We start from the raw sequence: 16,530 nt of genomic DNA, 5'->3' as shown, positions 1-16,530 counted from the left end.
CGCAATCGTCTTATAAATATCTCTGGTTTCCTTGACTGATAAAAAGGTTTTAGTTTCTTAACACGTTTCACAAAATTATTTTCGAATAATTGGAAACTATCTAAAATAATTAAAAATAACAAGTAGGTTGTGTTAGTTGCACCAAATGAACTTGCAAAAATGAAATACTAAGAATAAATCAAGAATAAATACTTCTTCAATACCAAACTAACAAACCTTCTTGCGTGGTAGGAAATAGACAAGACGTCTGATGTTTGAAATTAAATTTTCATTGAACTACTTATTGAATGTCATATTCTTCAAATAAAAATGTTAGATGCTCGTGGCTATTTAAATTTGTGGGGCTGTGTAAAAGATATGGTGTACCAAACCAAACGGAATGTGAAACTGCGGACGAAATGAGACAAAGGCTAATTGGTGCTTTCTGCGGAGGATAAATGACGAAGAGCATACACTATATCGCATGTGCATCGACATACTCGGGTACGGGCTGCGGCGGCGTTGTAATACACGGAGGTACATTTGAACACCGTATGTGAAAAGAAGATAGTATTAAATATTGGAAAAAAGTAATTATCTAAGAAAGTAATAAAATTGTTTGTAATATTTTTGCATGCATTTGATTTATTTGACATTTATGCGTCATTCATACATCATTGCGATACTGTCAACGATCGGAAAAAAGTGTAAAGTCCCGAGCTTTCCCGACGGAGATCCTTAATCTAGCCGTCATGTGCACATGCTATAGGGTTATCACCACAGTTAAAAAGTAGTATTTTTGCAATTTTTATTTTTTACTCAATTAACGATTCTTACCATTACCAATAGTCTCTGTATCACTTAAATGACCTAATACTTCCGGGAAGGATCGTCGTGCCTTTCCACCCTGTATAATCAGTGTTTTATAAGTTGCAATACCCCTACTTGTAATGCATGTCATAAGTTACAAAATGTTAGGTATTGGGTCCGGTGACTACCCAATGGTATAATTATTAATTGCTGTATATACATCAATTAATATAATATTATCAAAAAACATAAGGCCATCACGATAGTGAGCCAGTACCGTAGCCTATGGTCGCTTAAAACTTAATATATGTTGCTTGTTTAAATACTTTGTTTTAACACGACTAACATGCAATTACAGACTCTAAGTTGCACGATTTACATTATTAGGTTATAAAAAAAAACACATTTGTATGTTCTAAGTTCTAAGTGACCTAAATTAAGCCTACTTCAGTCAAAATGTTATTTAAAAACTAACCATCTTGTAGTGTGAAAGAAATAGTTATATCTTCTTCTACATTTATAAGGTAGACATTATATAGTGTTAGAAGACATAGAGAACGTTTTTCAAACATACAGCTTAATTTCATAATTAATTATAGCAAAATAACTAGAAAAGATTCTGAGAACCGTCATCACCATACACATGAAATCATCACCGGTCGTCATTTTTTCCCGGTGATGATGGGTATGGTGTTGACGATTTGAGAGTTTCTTGTTTTTATTTATAGAATACGAATAATAGTATTTAATGTCTATGCTACACAATAAACTTCATGTAGTTTGCCATTCATTTCAGTAATTATTTCTAATATATCATTTGTAACTTTTTTAAACCAAAGCATAACGGTGATGATGCTCTGTTGTGACAAACTACGTTTTACAAATTTGTTCGTAATATTTCTCACGATTCAATGATGTGACTTTATAGTAAAATCATTTTTGGCATTCTATATTAAAGTGAAAAATAGGGCAAGGAACTTAAGCGGTATTTCGTTGTTCATACACGGAGATAAACTCACATTGACATTACCATGACGGTGTTGACGAATATTCGTGACAAAATTTTAAATATTTTTAAATGTACTTTCTCGGTGAAGGAATTATTGCATATTTTTTCATGTGTTAAACAACAACATGGAAAAGATATAAGTAAAAGAAAAATCGCAATCGTACGATAGGTATGCTATAATTTTCACTGCAAACAAAAAAGTTCAGATTTTTCCGGTAGACGGTGATGATTTTAGACACATAAAACATTTTATATAAAAAAAACTATAAAGTTATTGGAGATGGTAATTGAAGGAACATGAAGATAAGTTCTTAAAAACATATAAAAAAGTTGCAACTCGCACAACCTACTAGTTTTTTTTATAAAGACCGAACCATAAGTTTTCGCAGGATTTTGAAATCCACCCTGAAGTCAGTTGGTAGTATATATTAATTCGGTTTTATAACTTTAGCCTCAACTCGTCTTTGACGTAGGCCTCCTCCATAGATTTCCATTTTATTCTATCTTTTGCTGTTTGCATCCATTTACCTCCTCCTATTCTTTTTAGATGAATCGGATATGTAATAGGTATTTGTTTTACAAGGGGGCAAAGTTGTTGTTTAACCGCTCGTGCTGATATTGATACGGTAGGCCATGTGATTGACCTAGTGACGCATGATGTGTCATTGATGATGTCAATGAGGTTTGTTTACTGTATGTGCTAGTGGTGCCACCTACGCAGAGCTTTGCTTAATATTCCCTATTGTTACATAATTTGCTGTGACTTACATTCTTTCTAATGCTAATTATCCAATTTCTTGGTCCAATGTGTATTTGCGTCTCACATTTTGCTCAATGAGAGAGTGAGACGCAATAATACTACCAATACGCAATAACAATACCCTAAAATAAAACGAAGTATAATAATTAGTGTAGTTTTGGAAGTACAAACAGTAACACTACTGTTTATAATAAAATATATTTAGAAGTGATGAGTTTTATTAGGCTTAATGGCTCACAACAGCCAATAATAAAAACATAGATAATCACAAAATCGGGACGAACGGAGGGACCCGTTCGAATACGCTAACATTAATAAATAATCACGTTCGGAAACATCTCCCTTTCTCAAAACAAGATACAACATAGTCTCTTAGATGACGTGGCTGTGTCTTAGCCCGCCCACTGCGGCGCACGGCCTCTTCAGGTTCCATCGGTGGATGTTGTTCTCTGATTGGTGGCTGAACCACTAGAGGGTTAGTATTCTGGTTCTCGTCCACTAATTCAAAGCCAGTAAACTCTGGTTCTCTATCGTGCAGTGGTTGGTGATCTGGGACCTGTGTCTGACTAGGGTGACCACCATCTATAATGTCCCCACTGTAAGGCTTTATGTGAACTCTACTTCTTCTGTATGCTTTATCATTTACATGTACTATGTACGATCTTTTATCTAGTTTCTTCGTGATGATACCAAAACTCCATCTCTTATCAATCTCGGGCTGAAGTGGAGTAACAACATTCTGTCCTACCTGTAACTCTGGCAGCTCAGCACATCTTTTATCACATTCTCGTTTTATCTTCTCTTTTCTTTCTTTTATTTTAACTGGAATACCAGGAATTATGTTTGGCTTTAAATGTCTTAACAGGCAAGGAAGTCCAGAACGTGTTCTTCTAGAAAATAATTTCTGAGAGGGACTGGTATTGTCCATTTCTATAGGAACATTACGCTGATGAAGTAAACTGTACCATAAATCTTCTTTGGTTTCTAGGCTGTTAAGTACTAGCTTCTTTGCAATTTTCACAGTAGCTTCGGCTTTTCCATTTGACTCTGCATGATGTGGTGATGATGTTACATGCTCGAAATTCCACTTATCTGCAAACTTCTTAAATGACTCATTGGCAAAATTAGTTGCATTGTCTGTGCATACTCTCTGAGGAACACCATGTCGAGCAAAGTTTTTCTTACAGATGGATATGATTTCGTTAGCTGATAAATTAGAAATTTTGTCTAATTCGAGAAAATCTGAGTAATGATCTATAGTGACCAAAAACTTTAGATCTCCCACACTAAACACATCCATGGATACATATTGGAAAGGGTAAGCCGGTATGTCATGACTGTCATGACACATTAGAGGCAGTTTTTGTTGTGACGGAGCATGTGCCATACAAAACGTACATTTCTCAACATATTTTTTTATTTCACCCGACATTCCAGGCCAGAAAATGTTTCCCTTTGCTAAACGAAGGGTACTAGCAACTCCGTTGTGACTGACATGAACTCTTTGCATCATCTCTGCTCTTAACGCTTCTGGAATCAAAACTTGGTTATTTCTGAAGATGAGCCCATCTGATGTGGACAGTTCATGTTTAAATTTGTAAAAAATCTTGACCTCTGCTGGCATGTCTGATATGTATCTGGGGAATCCGTTAATAATATATTCACTTAACTGTAGGCAAAGTGTGTCTTTTATGGACTCTTCTTTGATTTTTTCTAAGAGTTTATCTGTGATCTTTAATTATTTTAAACTTGAAATTTTGCTTATCAGTTTATAAACTTTTTTTTCCTTGATTTTATTTTCCAGATCATAAGTGTCACATACCTCTGATACTGGAGCTCTGGATAGGGCATCTGCTACAACATTTTCTTTTCCTTGAATGAATTGTAACTGTACATTATATTTTTGTAGTGTGAGTAGCATCATTTGTAGTCTTTTTGGAGCTTCAATCAGTGGTTTATTTGCAATATTAATTAATGGTCTGTGATCTGTCTTGACAATAATTCTACTATTGCCCGCTACATATTGATTAAACCGGATGCACGCAAACACCACTGCTAACATTTCTTTCTCTATTTGAGCATATTTCTTTTCTGTCTTTGTCAAACATCTAGATGCAAAAGCTATTACCTGATTGTTCTGATACATTGCAGCACCCAAGCCATATTCACTGGCATCACATTCTAAAACCACTTCTTTATTTAGATCAAAATACTGCAATGTAGGTAAATCACTAACTTTCTTTTTTAACATATTAAACTCTTTATCTTCTGCTTCAGACCAGACAAAATCCACATCTTTTCTCGTTAGCCTCCTAAGATGCGTAGCTTGAATACTGAGATTATTTATGAACCTGCCAAGGTATCCAACCATTCCCAGAAAACGTAAAACATCCTTACTAGATGTTGGAGTAGGCATGTTGTTAATAGCCTCTACCTTAGATTTGTCTACCTTTAGACCTTTGTTGGTTAACATATGTCCATAAAATTTCACTGATGTTCTTAGCAGATTGACTTTGTCTTTATTCAACTTACAATTTATTTCTCTTAACCTTATTAGTAATTTTTCAAATTTAATATTATGATCCAACACGGCGTCTTCAACTGTCTCTCCAACTCCATAAATTAAAATATCATCGGCTATAATCTCAATGCCTTTTAGATCCTTAAGGAGACTGGTGAGTTGTTGCTGGAAGATCTCAGGCGATGAACAGAGCCCGAACGGGAGACGGAGCCACCTGTAACGACCAAACGGAGTCCAAAATGTAGTCAGTTTACTACTGTTCTCAGTATGACGGCACTGCCAGAATCCTTTCTTAGCATCTACAGTGCTGAAAACCTTTGCTTTACTGAGCTCAGGCAACATCTCATCTAGAGTAGTGAATTGGAAGTTTGGTCTCTTTAAAGCTTTGTTTAATGGAATAGGGTCTAAACATAATCTGAATTTTGAATCACGACTAACAATCAATATGTTATTTACCCAATCTGTGTGCTGCGTCTCCTTTACTATGATGCCATCAGCTTCTAGTTGTTCCAGTTCCATTCTTAATTTTTCTTTTAGTGCAACTGGGACTCGACGTGCAGGCTGGATCCGGGCCGGAACTGATTCATCCAGCTCTAATGACACTTCACCTGGGAGGCTGCCATAACCCTCAAAGACATCTTCATATTGTTTCATTATTTGCTCTGCTTTAGAACGATCCAGCTCTGTTGATACTTCATCACAGTATTGAATAAAGCCCAGAGCTACACAAGCTTTCTCTGATAAAAGCGGTTCATGTTTTACATTAACAATGTGAAAGTTTAATTTATAATCCTTATTCTTTCTGGTGACTATGAAGGATGCACTTCCATAATTAATGATGGGAGAGCCGTTAAAAGCTTTCAGCTTTTTTACTGGTGGAGTCAAAGCCAATAAATCCTTTTGACCCGTTAACTTTTTATAATATTCTGCTCCCATCACACAAACTGCAGCTCCTGTGTCCAAAGCACAGTATATTTTCTGTTTTTTCTCACCAATATGGAACAACAGTGGTGCCTCAGCATGACCTGACTCTTCATTGTGCCTCACCTCCGCTATGATTACACTGTCATCCGAGTCTTCTTGTAATTCTTTTACCGTTCCACGCTTCTTACAAACCCTTTTAAAATGGTTTCGGCCCCCACATTCTTCACAACGCTGTCCCCAGGCTGGGCATACTTTCTTTTGATATACATGAACACCTCCACAGAATTTACACTTTTTAGGTGTGTCCTTATCCAGCTTTAGCTTTTTTTTGATAATGAAAATGAAAATGAAAATGTATTAATAACATTAGGTTACACGTCAAAGATTACATAAAATTTGAAATATCATTGTAGATATACTTATACGTATATTACACTTATTAATTATTAATACTTATGTCGTAGTAAGTATACATGTTTATTTATTACAATAAATTTTATTTAAATAAGTACATCATCAATTTTGCATGAAAGATATTCATCAATGTCATAAAATCAGTCAATGATTTTAGTAACCAACGTTTTAGTTTCGTTTTAAAATTATGGAAGGAAGGTGCATCCCTGATACTTTTAGGCAGGTGGTTGTATATGCGTGGGCCAAGCACATAGGCTGATCGTCCGCTTTTTGCTAACTTATGTGGCACAGATACCAGGCAGCCCGCGTTCCTGTTACTGCGCAGATGGCGATTTGGATTTACCTGTTTCGCAGTAAATTTGTTTGAGTTGGTGTGAGTAACTATAGCTATTTGTTGAATAAGTACACAGGGTAGTGTTAATATACTGTATTCTGTGAAATACTGACGAGCAGAGACGTCATCAGAAACACATGCTAATGCGCGTACAGCTCGTCTTTGTAATGAGAACACCCGACGCCAGTCAGCGGCTCCGCCCCATAGCTCGGTGCCATACGAAATGAGCGAGTGCACGGTTGCGAAATAACAGCTCCTGACGACGTCCCTGGTCGCAGTACTCGCGAGACGCCTTAAAGCGTAGCACGCGCTGCCCAGCCTCGCGCACAGATGGTCGATGTGTACGTTCCATCTCAGGCCACTATCGATAGTAAAACCTAATAATTTTATGTCCGCAACTTGACGGACAGCATCGTCGCCGGCATACGCGGTCATGGGCCTGGATGTGTGGCCATTTAGATTGAGTCTCATGACGAAGGTTTTGTCCTTGTTAAGGGCTAAGCCATTTGTTTTAAACCAGTTGCAAAGCTGTTTAAGCGTGTCGGTTACCCTCGTTTCCAGATCTGGTAATCTTGTTGACCTCTTCAGATTTTTTTAGATCTGCAACTTGTGCAGCAGCACCCTCAGAAGCACGACAGATATTGATGGCTGTTTCTAAAGTTAGGTCTTGCTTTTTTAGCAACTCTTTTATCACTTCACCATCTTTTATTCCCACCACAATTCTGTCTCTTAAAATCTCTTCCTCAAACTCTTTATAATCGCATCTTTTAGCCAATTTCTTCAAAGCCAGTAAATACTCGTCAAAGCTTTCTTCATTCTGGTTTTTGATATTGAACAAGTACCTCGAGTATATTACATTTGTTTTTTGAAATATGACCTTTTCCATTTTTGCTAATATTTCATTTTGACTCTTCTTCTCTATCTCAGACAAGCCAAAATCCATATATTTTTTCATGGCTTTGCTACCGATTGCGCTGAGGAGAAGGCCGGCTTTTGTTTCATCTTTTTCGGTACTCCAAGTATTCATTCCGGTAGCAAGGCAATAATCTTCCCAGCGGCTCTTGAAAAAGGTAAGATTTTCATAAGGATAGCCATCATCTACTTCTAAAGATTGTGGCCAGGGCACGGACACGCGGCTTTTAACATCTGGCGATGTGACATTTTTTACTTGCTCTTGCAGCATGAGCATTTGTTGCTGCATCACGGCTACCAATTGAGACTGCTGCTCAAGAAGTTTCTTATATTCTTCTGCTTCCATTTTTATTTAAAACTTCTACACCATGTTTATAATAAAATATATTTATAAGTGATGAGTTTTATTAGGCTTAATGGCTCACAACAGACAATAATAAAAACATAGATAATCACAAAATCGGGACGAACGGAGGGACCCGTTCGAATACGCTAACATTAATAAATAATCACGTTCGGAAACAACTACTAACTGTAAATGTGTGGACCTTATTGCCAAATGCATAAGGTCCACCGATGTACAGTTAACAGTGTGGGCGTTGGTACCTCCTCTGTACCTTCAGGCGTGGCTCACTCCGCGATTTCGTCGCTTTGCTACAGGTAGCTACAAGTACATCCGTTCCACACCAATTTTGGTGGCTAGCCATAAGCCGCGCGTGGCGCTGTCGCCACCTAGCGGCCATATCTGTCCTGATCGTAACAGACGCGTTTTGTTAGAGAGTGAGTCTTCTTTACCTAGTACTATTGTGTATTCTGTGGTACTGTACGATAAAATTGATTCATTGAATTCCGAAACCTCCGCTAGATGTCGCTGTACCAGCGGGAAACTAGCTAACGATGAGTCCACACAGATTGTACTAGTTCTGTAGGAGCTCAATTTTCTGTAGGGTTTACATCCCGCTTATAAAGTTTTTTGAAATTTTTTGCTATCGGCGTCCTTTTTTGATGATCGCCGCTAAAATAATCTAAACATTTGCCCGAGCGTTAAATAGGATCTCATTGCCTGTTGCAGCTCTGAAAAATGTGATGATTCCAACCAAAAGGTACTACATTGCTCGGGGGAAAATGAGATGTTTTCAACCAAAAGGTACCACATTGCTCGGGCAAAAATGAGATGTTTTCAACCAAAAGTTACCATATTGTCGTGTCGGTTGTTTATACCCAATCGGTTGTTGATTTCAAATTGAGGCCATATGGAAATATCGCCTTATTGACAACCGATATTAAGTACCCTTTTGGTTGAGAATGACACAAATACTTACGTATGTCTGAATATACTCCTCTGCAGGTCATTTCTACGAAAATAATAGTCGTTTTGGTACTAAAACTGATGTATGGATTGAGCACTCTATGATTAATATGATTATGCATAAACTAGTGATTTATTAGTGTAGTTTGTTATTGATTTCAGAAACCTCCGCTAGATGGCGCTGTACCAGCGACAAACTAGCGAACGATGGCTGTACATAGATTGTACTAGTTCTGTAGGAGGTCAGTCTGGTGTATGGGTTATATCCCACTTCTGATTTGTTGAGGATTTTTGGAAGCTGCATCCTTTTTGATGCTAGCTAATATCACAGAATAAATAATAGTACTAGGTACAGAAAACACACTCTCTTATATAACGCGTCTGTTACGATCAGGATAGATATGGCCGCTAGGTGGCGACTGCGCCACGCGCGGCTTATGGCTAGCCACCAAAATTGGTGTGGGACGGATGTACCTGTTGCAAAGCGACGAAATCGCGGAGTGAGCCACGACTGCTGTAGCCACATAATTTACCATGTCAGTAACTCTCTATTTCAAATTCTCTTTGCTAGTGTTTAGTGTAGTTTGTTATTGATTTCAGAAACCTCCGCTAGATGGCGCTGTTTCAGCGACAAACTAGCGAACGATGGTTGTACATAGATTGTACTAGTTCTGTAGGAGGTCAGTTTGGTTTATGGGTTCAATCCCACTTCTGATTTGAAAAGAATTTTTAGAAGCTGCATCCTTTCTGATGCTAGCTAATATCAAAGAGAATTTGAAAAAGAGGCGGATTGTCAAAGTAAATTATGTAACTACAGTAAATTTACTGCCATCTTTCGACAGATTAAAACTGTTAGAACGCCATTTGACTTTGATCCTTATTCTTTCACTGTTATGTTTGTGTTAATTTGTTAAATATTTAAATTAACGCCATCTACCCGAGACTAGGCCAAAGGTATGGTGGAATCTTTTAGAGCGATGGCGCCATAACCTTCAGCCTACTCTCGAGTAGATGGCATTAATATTTAACAAGTTAACACATATCAGTGAAAGAATAATGATCAAAGTCAAAAGGCGTCCTAACAGTTTTATCTTCTGTCGAAAGATGGCAGTAAATGTACTGTAGCTACATAAGTTACCATGACAGTAACTCTCTATTTCAAATTCTCTTTGCTATTGTTTAGTGTAGTTTGTTAACTCATTGATCTCAGAATCCTTCGCTAGATGGCGCTGTACCAGCGACAAACTGGCGAACGATGGTTGTACATAGATTGTACTAGTTCTGTAGGACGTCAGATTACTTCGTTCGTGAGGATTGTTATCCCACTTCTGATGAAAGAAAAAAAAATTGAATGCGACGTCCTTTCTGATGCTCGCTAATATATTACAGAACGTTTAATTTTTAGGGTTCCGTACCCAAAGGATGAAAACGGGACCCTATTACTAAGACTCCGCTGTCCGTCCGTCCGTCTGTCACCAGGCTGTATCTCATGAACCGTGATAGCTAGGCAGTTAAAATGTTCACAGATGTATTTCTGTTGCCGCTATAACAACAAATACTAAAAAGTACGGAACCTTCATCATCGCTCGGTTAATTAGTTTAGAATGATCCGTTAGATGGCGCTGTACCAGCGGGAAACTAGCGAACGATGTTTGTACTAGTTCTGTAGGAGGTGAATTTACTTTTGAAGATTTGACATCCCACTTCTGATGAAGGAAAAAAATTTTTGAATGCGACGTCCTTTCTGATGCTCGCTATCATATGAAAAATATTTTTAATACAGTTGCTCAAAAAGTGCTACTTTACGTAGCTGTTTAGCGTGCGGAAAGTTGGTTATCTCGAACTAGTGCTTTTTACTTTTCCAATTTTTTTAAATTTGTACTTGTTCCAATTCACGACTACTTATTGATGAGTGTTAATATTCGTTTCCTTTAAACGTCGTAATCAGCATAAAAACCTACTGTTAATGTAAGAATGTGAAAAATATACATATTTCATATTTTAATACTTACCTCTTCATCATTATAACACGTTTATTTTTTAATATTGAATATTGAAAATTCCGTTCTTAATAAGTTGTCTGAATGGAACGGAATAGCTGCCAAACGCCCATAGATATAATATACTTAAAGACGACGTCTAAGCGAGCTGTCACTGTTACCACTTTTGTTTAGTGTACGATTAACAATGTTTTACTTATTTTTTCGCAACTGTATTAAAAAACGTCGTTCGATACACGTGCGGAAATGTCATTCTTCACTCGTCCCGAGTCTTGCCACTCGCCTGCGGCTCGTGGCAAAATATCTCGGTACTCGTGTAGTAATGACATACCTTCCGCACTAGCATCGAAATGTACTATAATTTTTTCCTTTTTGAGGCGATTTTATTATATTTATAACTTCTGCCCGCGACTTCATTTGAGTTAAATGATGATCATCATCATCGTCTTTCTCGCGTTGTCCCGCCATTTTTCCACGGCTCCCAGGAATTGGCGTAGGCACTAGTTTTTACGAAAGCGACTGCCATCTGACTTTCCAACGCGAGGGTAAACTAGGTCTTATCGGGATTAGCCTGGTTTCCTCACGATGTTTTCCTTCACCGAAAAGTGACTGGTAACTATCAAATGATATTTCGTACATAGGGGCTGTCCATAAATTACGTCATCGATTATTGACGATTTTCGACCCCCCCCCTAACATCATCCAAAAATCATGCTTCGAATGACCCCGTTTCCTCCTACGTCATGCTACCATCATCCGATGTCCAGACCCCCCCCCCCCTAATTTGAAATGACGTAATTTATGAATAGCCCCATAGGGTAATTCGCCAGTAACTGGCCACCGGCCAATAACTAGCCACCCTAAACTAAAAATGAATTCTATTCACTTATAAACACAATTCATTTTAGTATAACGTTTCACTAACTAGCTAGCCTTCAATAACTGCTACCAGCCACCTTATACTAAAATGAATTTTGTTTATAGGTGAAAAGAATTCATTTTTAGTTTAGGGTGGCCAGTTCCTGGCGAATTACTCTAAGTTTCGAAAAACTCATTGGTACGAGCCGGGTTTCGAACCCGCGACCTCCGGATTGCAAGCCGCACGCTCTAAAAACTAGTGCCTATGCCAATTCTTGGAGATTAATTGTCAAGCGGACCCCAGGCTCCCACGAGCTGCGGCAAAAAAATGCCGGGTATTTTTTACATGCAATCATGGTATAATAATATACTCCGCCTGGTACTCTATTCCCGTCTTTTCTAGGTCACCTAACTGACACAAGCCTACGTCATCATGCGACAGCGCTATATGATAATATGCGATAGCGCTATATATAGCGGCCATGTTATTGTGACGTAGCCCCGTGTCACTCTGGGAATAGAAGACCATGTTTTATTAGACCATGCATGCAATTAATTTAATAATAAATATTAATTTCTTTTTGATTAAATTCTCTGTTTCCGCTACCCAAAGGTTATCTGAAAGATATCGCTCTCACCGCCTGGTATCTGCTTCTATCTTTAATAAATTATTTTACAAATAAAAATTTGACGAATATCAAACCTGCTCACAAAATTCCACAGAAACCAGGAGGCTTGGTCAATAAATCCATACTAATATTATAAATGCAATTGTGTGTCTGTCTGTTACCTCTTCACGCTTAAACCGCTGAACCAATTTGGTATATAATATTTATTTGATTATAATTTTTTTTTTTTTGGTTTTGGTATAAATGTGAGTTAAAATTTGGTATGGAGATAGTTTGGGCCCCGAAAAAGGACTAAGGATAGTTTTTAAATCATCATCAATATCATCATTCTGGCGAATTATCCTATTATATTATGCAGTGTGGAAAGATAAGTCGGGCCCTGGAGGGAAACTACCTTAAATTCTTATGCTGGCTCATTTTACTTAAAGGAGACATTCCTTAAAAAAGGAACAAATCTGCATTCAAAAAAATTCTAAAACTCTCTTGCCTCACCCGGGGCTCTAACCAACTAAAAATTCCAAAAAATAAACACTCGCAATTTTATTCTAATAGTCATTTACAGTTAATGTTAATGTTAACATTTCTCCACGAAATATTTGGTCTTACACTCGTCTGTCGTACAAAATATCCATAAAATCGAATATTTAGATAATCAAGGTTTTTGTACACAAGAGAAATTGAAGAAAAAAAAGAAACATCTTTGAATGCAGATTTGTTTCTTTTTAAAAATAAAGGAATGTCTCCTTTAAGTAAAATAAGCCAGCCTTTAAGGTAGTTTTCCTCCAGCCAGGGCCCGACTTATCTTTCCACACTGTATATGTATAGCTGGTCAAGCAAATCTTGTCAGTAAAAAAAGGCGCGAAATTCAAATTTTCTATGGGACGATATCCCTTCGCACCTACATTTTTCAAATTTGCCGCCTTTTTCTACTGACAAGATCTGCTTGACCAAGTATAGTTTATTTTATTTAGCGAGTATCAAAAGATGTCGCCTACAAAAATTATTAAACTTGTTGGTTGACATTCTTTTTAAGACACTCATGTTTAATGAGTTTCTTACACTAGTAGGATCTGTGTCCGCACATCGTTAGCCAGTTTCCCGCCGTTACAGCGACATCTAGCGTTGAATTTGGAAATTAAAAATGTTTTTCAGAAATTTTTAAATCTGTATTTCGAATAGTCGAACGTGCACCTGGTACGGTTGCGTTAAGTGTCCACTTGTATGTGATTTTGAGTTTCCAAAACGTCCCGCTTGGCGCGCTGTTCAAAATCCCATACAAAAATCGACATAACGCGAACGCACGTTATCCAATGAAATTTACACTAGGGGTACAGGCTGGCAAAAAAGAGTAGAAATTAAAAAGTGGCAACACTGTAGTGTCGTCCCGTTCTCTTATATGAATTGATTTGAAAGGACGACACTACAGTGTTGCCACTTTTTAATTTCTACTCTTTTTGCCAGCCTGTACTGAGCTGATTTTTTTCCGTAATAAGTATTTAATCAACTTTCCAAACCTTTGTCCAATGTCATTGCGTCTCACTCTCTCATTAAGTGAAATGTGAGATGCAATACACATTGGACAGGTTGTATACCATACCACCCTATGTCATTGTCAATAGAGGTGACAGCAGGGTGTCATCTACTGGGCATTAGCATGTCGAGCACCAAGACGTTTACCTAACGGTGAAAGTGTATAGAACAGTGAACTATGTAGAGTTAGACCAAGAAAAGTCTGCAGCGATTTTGATAGCCCACGCAGTGCAAGTATTATTTATACGTCATAATTTCGTAGAAGTTTGACGTTTAAAATAACACTTGCACTGCGTGGGCTATCAAAATCGCTGCAGACTTTTCTTGGTCTAACTCTATCCACCTTTTATCAAAATCTGTAAAAAATTGAAAAATTACAGTAAGAAAAATATAGCCGGTCAAACTTTTGTCAAAGCCCTTTGCGCCTACATTTACCGCTTTTTTCTACTGACGGTAATGGCTTGGCAGACTATAAATAAAAGCGACCATAAAAAAAGGACGTCGCTTTCAAAAAATATTTTGCGTCGAAGACGCCATCTGGCTTTTAATCGGTAAACTGTAAATGATAATTTAGTGGCTCGACAGGTAGAATCTGTGTCTATACATCGTTGGCTAGTTTGTCGCCGTTACAGCGACATCTAGCGTGGGATTTGGACAACAAAGCCCTTTGAGTGCAAACAATATTAAAAGATAAAGATAAAAGATTTTTATTCGTGACGATCACAAAACATGTACGAACATGTATAGACAACAACAGCAAGAACAGAAGAGAACAATAAGTGTGCATCACGAAATGGACCCAACTCAGCATAATGCCAGCGCTGGTCTTCCGTAGGGCCCATTCGGTGATGCCACGACAGATAACACAAAAATATACATATTTAAAACATTTCAAAAGATACACAGAAGAAATAATTATGAATACAGAAAATACAAAATACAAAAACACTAATTAAGAAAAGAAACAAAACAAAATGAAAAGAAAACGATAACGATAACGGGGTTTGGCAATATTAATGGGCAACTGTCAAAGGTTTGCATAGATGGCGCCATCATAACTTGCCCCTTTAAGGGGCCCACTGATTAACAGTCCGCCGGACGGTATCGGCCTGTCAGTTAGAACAAAATTTTGACAGTTCCGAACAACTGACAGGCCGATACCGTCCGGCGGACTGTTAATCAGTGGGCCCCTTTAGTTTTGTTCTATGAGATTTGGCTTAAGGCTGGCATCCAGACCATAATATTCCACAAAAAAAACAAGAATTTGATACAATTCTAGGATTGACAGAGTCCTCGCGACATTGGCTTTATCTGCCCAATTCGAACAATGCTTCTAAGATGTCACAGCGGTACGATACGGGCCTGTCAGTGTCAAAAGTGATGTTTTTGGTTGAAGAATAATCGCTATTGACACTGACCGATCGGTATCGTACCGCTGTGACATCTTAAGAAGCATTTTCAGGCGTGGCTCAGTCCGCGATTTCGTCGCGTCGCTACAAGTACATGCGGCCCACACCAATGTTGGTGTCTAGCAGTAGTAGTTGCCGCGCACCGCTACGGAACGGACGCCTGCTCGCGCTTGCGCCACCTAGCGGTCTTATCTGTCATAATAGACGCGTTTTGTTAGAGAGTGAATCTTCTGTACCTAAGTACTATTATTTATTCTGTGGCCAAATAAAGTATATTTTGATTGTTAATTTCAGTGATCGACTGCGGTTTCCACAAGCTGCCCTACTTCGACCCGTCGGTCGGCGTCGAGAGTCTGTGCGTCTGTCCGTTGTCGCGCGACAATGCGCGACAACGCGCCGGCCGCGCGGGACGCACGCAGAGGGGCAAGTGTTATAGGTAGGTAATACAATACATTACAAATACTTGTTATAGTACATATGGTGCTACTTTATGATACCGGTGCTATAGAGACCATGCGTGTTGGAAGGTGCGCCATCTCGTGACCTGAATCGAAAGCGGAAACAATTCACGCTTCTAAGGTGCTGCCCTCTACACTTCAGGCTCTATTCCGACTGCGGTTTCCACAAGCTGCCTTACTTCGACCCGTCGGTCGGCGTCGAGAGTCTGTGCGTCTGTCCGCCGGCGCCGGCCGCGCGGGACGGACGCAGAGGGGAGAATGTTATAGTGACCATTATTGGACCAAAATTTATGACATTTGTGAGTAAGTTTATGGACCCAAAGAAAGTAACAAGCTGTCAAAAGTGCTTCTACTGAAGGCTTTCAAAACAAATACCTATCTATATTTCATTGTCTTATAAAACTTTATTTAGGGTAATTCGCCAGGAACTGGCCACTTTTAGTAACTGGCCGCCCTAAACTAAAAATGAATTCTTTTCACCTATAAACAGAATTCATTTTAGTATAAGGTTTCAATAACTGGTTTGGGGTGGCCTTACTAAAAGTGGCCAGTTACTGGCAAATTACCGTATATAAAAGATAAATTATTAACCTATGGTCTCGGCCTATGGTTTTCGACTCACAAAACTCCCAACTCGCCCGAGAATTGTAATAACTCCTACACTCTTAATTTAA

The 16,530-nt window shown here is 38.3% G+C and overlaps 1 protein-coding gene across 1 annotated transcript in view; it reads left to right on the top strand.

The window, feature by feature from the left end:
* LOC134801952 (probable ATP-dependent RNA helicase DHX35) overlaps nucleotides 1-16,530 on the top strand; it is a 44,453-nt gene that overhangs the window by 14,035 nt on the left and 13,888 nt on the right. Inside the window, exon 2 of the mRNA XM_063774588.1 lies at nucleotides 15,693-15,834. Coding sequence (XP_063630658.1) covers nucleotides 15,693-15,834 — 142 coding nt within the window. The remainder of the gene's footprint in view (nucleotides 1-15,692; nucleotides 15,835-16,530) is intronic.

The sequence above is a fragment of the Cydia splendana genome, chromosome 23 (genome assembly GCF_910591565.1).
Source record: "Cydia splendana chromosome 23, ilCydSple1.2, whole genome shotgun sequence".
In the NCBI taxonomy this organism is placed as follows: Eukaryota; Metazoa; Arthropoda; class Insecta; order Lepidoptera; family Tortricidae; genus Cydia; species Cydia splendana.
The sequence above is the reverse complement of the archived record's forward strand: the minus strand, read 5'-3'. Positions and strand labels throughout refer to the sequence as shown.